General features: G+C 55.0%; 1 protein-coding gene across 1 annotated transcript; it reads left to right on the top strand.

Annotated features, from left to right (window-relative positions):
* Positions 1-835: 835 nt before the first annotated feature.
* On the top strand, positions 836-4,884 carry LOC141725305 (glutathione S-transferase 2). The gene is made up of 8 exons (XM_074528383.1): positions 836-989; positions 1,145-1,220; positions 1,613-1,677; positions 1,756-1,837; positions 3,097-3,197; positions 3,757-3,852; positions 3,922-4,032; positions 4,719-4,884. Exons 1-8 carry the CDS (start codon positions 954-956, stop codon positions 4,812-4,814), a joined length of 663 nt encoding a protein of 220 aa, XP_074384484.1. The 5' UTR covers positions 836-953; the 3' UTR covers positions 4,815-4,884.
* The last annotated feature ends 961 nt before the right edge of the window (positions 4,885-5,845 follow it).

Raw genomic sequence — 5,845 nt, forward strand, 5'->3', positions numbered from 1 at the left:
TGGGTGGTTCTGTTTGTTTTATTCTGTTGTTTTTAACTGGGGTCTCCTTGCTGGCTTGGGCCCTGCTGGCACGAGAAGGTGACACGGGGGAGAGCACAGCCAGGGGGTCCTGGATTTACCTCCCAGTGACAAGTCGGGGTGCTGGGTGCTGCTGTGGTGGCAGTGTGGGAGTGCCAGCCCAGCCCCACCTGGGTCCTGATGCTCCTTAACCCTGGTGCCCTCTCAGCCTGCTCTTCCACCCCGTGGGGACAACCAGAGGAACCCAGAGCTGAGGTCTCTGCTGTCGCTGGAGACACAGTGGCCCAGAGCACAGGGGGATGGTGCCTGCTGGGGGATGCTCCATCCTCATCACCACAGGGAGGAAGGCAGGGAGTGGCATGGGGAGTGTTTCATCCTCACCACCTCAGGGATGAAGGGAAGGGGCGCAGGTGACATGTGTCCCTGTCCCCAACATTCCCAGGAGATGTTTGTTTGTGGCCCAGATCAGGCTGGACCAGGCTTCTCCCATCCCTGTGGGGCACTGCCCCCTCTGTCCCTGCCGTTTCCCATCCCAGTGCTGCTCATCTGCATCTGGAGCTGGCATTCCTGGGAAAAAACAAAGTTTTGAGAAAAACCCTAACCGAGCATGAAAAATAAAAATATTTAAGTAAAACACCGGAGTCAAAGTGAAGGGAGGGAGGGAGGGAGCACAGCCCCAGAGGGAAACTGAGGCACAGAAGGGGGTTGTGTGTGCCCTCATGCCTTGGGTTTGGGGGTGCCCAGGGTGATGTGGGAGGGTCAGAGGGCGGATTGCGAGCGGCGGCGGCAGCGGCAGCGCTGGCGGGACGCCCGGGCACCGAGCCCTCAGCGCTGACGACGGAGGGAGGGGACAGGGGAGGGTCCTGTCCCCGTCCGTCCCAGTCCGCCCAGTCCGCCCAGTCCGTGTTCTCGCAGAAGCTCGGGCGAGTGTCACCATGGTGGTCACACTGGGCTACTGGGACATCCGTGGGGTGAGTGGCACCGAGGGGGGACGGTGGGCAAGGGGGAGGGCACGGCTGTGGGAGTGCCGGGGGTCTCAGAGCGATGTGGGAGTGCGGGGGGTCCCGGGGTGTGGGGGAGAGGTCCGGGGGTCTCTGGGGTGCCAAAGCGGGTGCTGTGCCCCCAGCTGGCCCACGCCATCCGCCTGCTGCTGGAGTACACCGAGACCCCGTACCAGGAGCGCCAGTACCGCCCGGGCCCAGGTGAGGCGGGGCAGGGGGGTGGGACCCCAAATCCCCTCACTCCCTGCCCCAGCCCCGCGATCCTGCTGTTTCAGAAAGGGGGCGACGCCCCCACTCGGCAACGTGTCCCGCCCCCCCTCCTGCCACCTTTGTCCCCCCCCAGTAAAAGGACCTTGACCCCTCTCAGTGCCAACGTTCTCCCGTGTCTGTCCCGGGAGGGGGCAGGGGCTGCCCCGGGGCGTGGGGGGGACACCCCCAATGCCCGCACCCCCATTGGTGTGGGTGTCACGAGTGGGGCAGGGAGTCTTGGGTGGGATACACCTCCCCAGTGCCCGCACCCCCCCATTACTGTGAGTGCCACGAGTGGGGCAGAGGGTCTGGGGGACCACCCCCCAATCTCTCTGCCCCCCCAGCCCCTGACTATGACCCGAGCGACTGGACCAACGAGAAGGAGAAGCTGGGGCTCGATTTCCCCAACGTAGGTGATGGGGGCTGTGGGGGGGGGGGGGGGTTTATGGGGGGTCTCCCGAGCTGACCCCCACCCTGGCACCCGCAGCTCCCGTACCTCATCGACGGCAACACCAAACTGACCCAGAGCAACGCCATCCTGCGCTACATCGCCCGCAAGCACAACATGTGTGAGTGGGGGGGGTCTCAATCCCTGGGGTTTGTGGGGGGTGGGCTGTGAAAAACGCCAATCGCTTGTTTTTTAAAAGTTTAAAAGTGTAATGATAGTAAAGTATTATATATATAATATAATAGAGTAATATAGTATAGTATAGTATAGTATAGTATAGTATAGTATTGCATATAATGGGATATAATAGTATATGATAGTATATAATAGTATATATAATAGTATCTTATAGTATATATAATATTATATATATATGAAATATGATATTGCTGCTACTATAAAAATAGTAGTATAATTACAGCAATAATAATTTGGACAATTTGGATTAGAACAATATGAGACAACAAGAACAAAGAGTTAAGGACAGTCCCGGTACCTCTTTCTGGGCAATATAAACCCAAAAAAAGGCGCACGTTAACAGAGGATTAACCCTTAGAAACACAGCCTGTTGCATGTTCATACACCTCATGCGTGATGCATAAATTCCATTCAAACAAAAGATTTTGCTTGGTCATCGTCAACTTCTTCCTCTTAATCCTGACGGCATCTTCAGGGTTGAGCGAGGTGGGAAGAAGTTCATTTCATCTGATAAGGGAGCAATAAATTCCCTTTCTCTGAAAGATTAAAGATTCCTGTGGCTGCTATCTCAGTGCCAGTACTGCTACTGTTAGACTGGATGTGGCACACACACGTGATCAGGCTTCCAGAAGAAAAAAGTTTTCATTCTGTGTGTTCTCTAGTTTATATACTCTTAACAAGGAACGATCTTAAGTCTTTAACTACATCACAACAACTTATTATATTCATTGATGCAAAGCAATTAACGTCAATATAATTGGCAAAAGTTTTACAGAAATTCAATGAGTCACGTTTTCACATCTACTTAGACATGTAGTCTAGTTTACAAAAATTTCTTGTATCTTTTCTTATCGGTTTCCATGCTGATGGCCTTGTCTTCTTCCTTGCTATGGATACACTTTTAAAATCATCAATTGTTACTTCTATTAACTCAGCTTTGCTTGCAGGCCAGCAGTCAAACCCCTCCATAAGTACCTCATTCCTTTCTTAAAAATATATCTCACATATGTGGTTTCTATTTTAACAGTATGTTTTAACCTGAACTACATTTAACACACTACTTAAAAAATTAATACAGCATAACTTTCTAACACAACATATATAATAATCATTTTAGTAGTTGTGAAAAGCCAATCATAAAATCTGCATTTTCACATGGTCTGACGCCTCCTCTCCCTGCAGGTGGTGAGACAGAGGAGGAGAAGCAGCGTGTGGACGTGCTGGAAAACCAGCTGATGGATTTGAGGATGAATTTTGCACGTCTCTGCTACAGCCCTGACTTTGTGAGTGCCCCTGGGGGTGTCACGGGGGCACAGATCCACCCTGTGGGGGTGTTTGAGGGTCCCCAGGACGAGGGGAGAGATGAGAACCTTGACTCCATGTTTCAGAAGGCTGATTTATAGTTTTATGATATATATTATCTGAAAAGAATATGGTATATTAAATCTACACTGAAGAAAGACAAAGAATTTCATCAGAAGGCAAGAAAATAATGATAATAAAATCTTGTAACTGACCAGAGAGTCCCAGACAGTCGGACTGTGATTGTCCATTAATTAACAACAACTACATGAGACCAATCAAAGATGCACCTGCCACATCCAACAGCAGCAGATAATCATTGTTTACATTTCATTTCTGAGGCCTCTCAGCTTCTCAGGAGAAAAGATCCTGGCAAAAGGATTTTCCATCAAATACATCAGTGACATCCCCCATGTGGGACACTGAGCTACCCCTGGCATGGGGGCACATCCCTGGCCTGGCTGCCCTGGGGGTGATGCCCCTGGGTTCTGGGGGGCCTGGGTTAGCAGCCCCCCAAACTGTGCCCCCCCTGCCCTGCAGGAGAAGCTGAAGCCGGCGTTCCTGGAGCAGCTGCCCAAGAAGCTGCAGGAGCTGTCGCGGTTCCTGGGCTCCCGGCCCTGGTTTGCAGGGCAGAAGGTTGGTGGGAATGCTGGGGGGGTTTTGGGGAGTCTCTGTGGGGTCTGACCCCCCCTGGCCCTCCCCCAGCTCACCTTCGTGGACTTCCTGGCCTATGATGTGCTGGACCAGCAGCGCATGTTCGTGCCTGAGTGCCCCGAGCTGAAGGGAAACCTGGCGCAGTTCCTGCAGCGCTTCGAGGTGAGCGGGGCCGGGACAGCCCAGGGACAGCCCGGGGCCAGCGCGGTGTCCCGGCCCCACCTCTGTCCCTGACACTCGGTGTCCCCTTCCCTGACACCTCAGTGCTGTGTCCTTGTCCCATCCCAAGCCCCATCCTAAAATCCCCAGTGTTTCTGTCTCCATCCCATTCCTGTCATCCCTGTGACCCCAGCCCTGGAACCCTGGTGTCCCCAGCACTGACATCCCAATGTCCCCATCTCATTCCCGACACTCCAATGGCTCTGTCCCAATTTCTGACACCTCAGGGTCCCCATCCCTGACCCTCTGGTGTTCTCATTCCTGTCCCAAAATCCGTGGTGTCCCTGTCCCCATCCCCGCCATCCCACTGTCCCCATCTCACACATCCCATTGGTCCCATCCCTCTCCCCAACACCTTGGAGTCCCTGTCCCGATCTCAGACATCCCTGTCCCCAAACATCCCAGTGTCCATGTGCCCCTCCCAGATACCCCTGTTGCCATCCTTGTCCCAAACACCCCGGTGGCCCTGGCCCTGTCCCAAACGCCCCAGTGTCCCTGTGCCCATCCCAGCCACACCAGTGTCCCCACCCCTGTCCCCACCGCAGACATCCCTATTCCAAACACCCCAGTGTCCCCACCCCTGTCCCTGTGATGTGTCCCTGTCCCCACGTGTCCCCATGTGTCCCCAGGCCCTGGACAAGGTCTCTGCCTACATGCGCTCCGGGCGCTTCATGAAGACCCCGATTTTCTGGCCCACGGCCAAGTGGTGCAACACCAAGGAGTGAGGGGTTGAAGCCCCCTGTGCCCCCAAATCCCCCCAATAAACCTCGAGGGACTCTCCCTTGTCTGTGCCGTGTCTGTACCTTCTCCCTGAGCTGCTGAGGGGCTGCGGGGGGAGCTGGAGGAACCCCGCATTTGTGGGGTTGGGACCCTCCTGGGTGTGGGAGGAGGGGAGCCATTCCTAGGGGACCCCCGGGATAAGGGGGACCCCTGTGGAGGCTGTGGGGAGCAAGGTGGGGTCCCCATCCCCCCAGGATAAGGGAGACACCCCTGCAGCTGAGGGGATTGAAAGGGGGGGCCCCAATGAAGCTTGAGGGGGTGGTCACATAGGGACCTATGGCCCCCAGGATAAGGGGCTTCCCATGGAGTTTGGGGGGCTGAAAATTTCCCCCAGGAAAAGGGGGAACCCTAAAGGAATTTAAAGGGGCTGCAGAGGAATTGAAAGGAATTGACAGGAATTGACAGGAATTTAAGGGGCTGCAGAGCCCTAGAACAAGGGGACCCCATGGAGTTTGTGGGGTGTCAGTGCCCCCAGAATAAAGTGGTCCCGTGGGGATGGATGGGGTGTGTCACAGAACCCCTCGGATGAGGAGGATCCCATGAAATTCAGGGGGTCACAAAGCCACAGGGATGGGGAGGTTCACAGAACCCCCTGTAATGGGGGACCCTCCTAGAACTTGGGGCGGCTGCAGACCCCAGAATAAGAGGCGGACACAGAACTCCCAGAATTCGGGGAACCCCATGGGGTTTGGGGGGTCGTGGAACTCCTGGGATAAGGGAGTTCTGTGTGGGCGGGGGGAGGCACAGAATCCTCCTGCTGAGAGCTGTCCGTCAATCTCAGTAGGCCAGCAAGGCCATCGTCTGATTGGCGAAGCTCAAAAGATGCCCCTCAGGCCTGAGGTCATTGGCCTGTCAAGGTGCCATTGTCCCCTGAGACTCGCCCCCTCCCACCTGGTTGGTAGCACACCTGTCCCTTCCCTCCCCCTGCCCCCAAGCATAAAAGGACACAGGGACCCCATGGTTGGGTTTCTTTTGG

The sequence above is a fragment of the Zonotrichia albicollis genome, chromosome 28 (genome assembly GCF_047830755.1).
Source record: "Zonotrichia albicollis isolate bZonAlb1 chromosome 28, bZonAlb1.hap1, whole genome shotgun sequence".
Taxonomy (NCBI): Eukaryota; Metazoa; Chordata; class Aves; order Passeriformes; family Passerellidae; genus Zonotrichia; species Zonotrichia albicollis.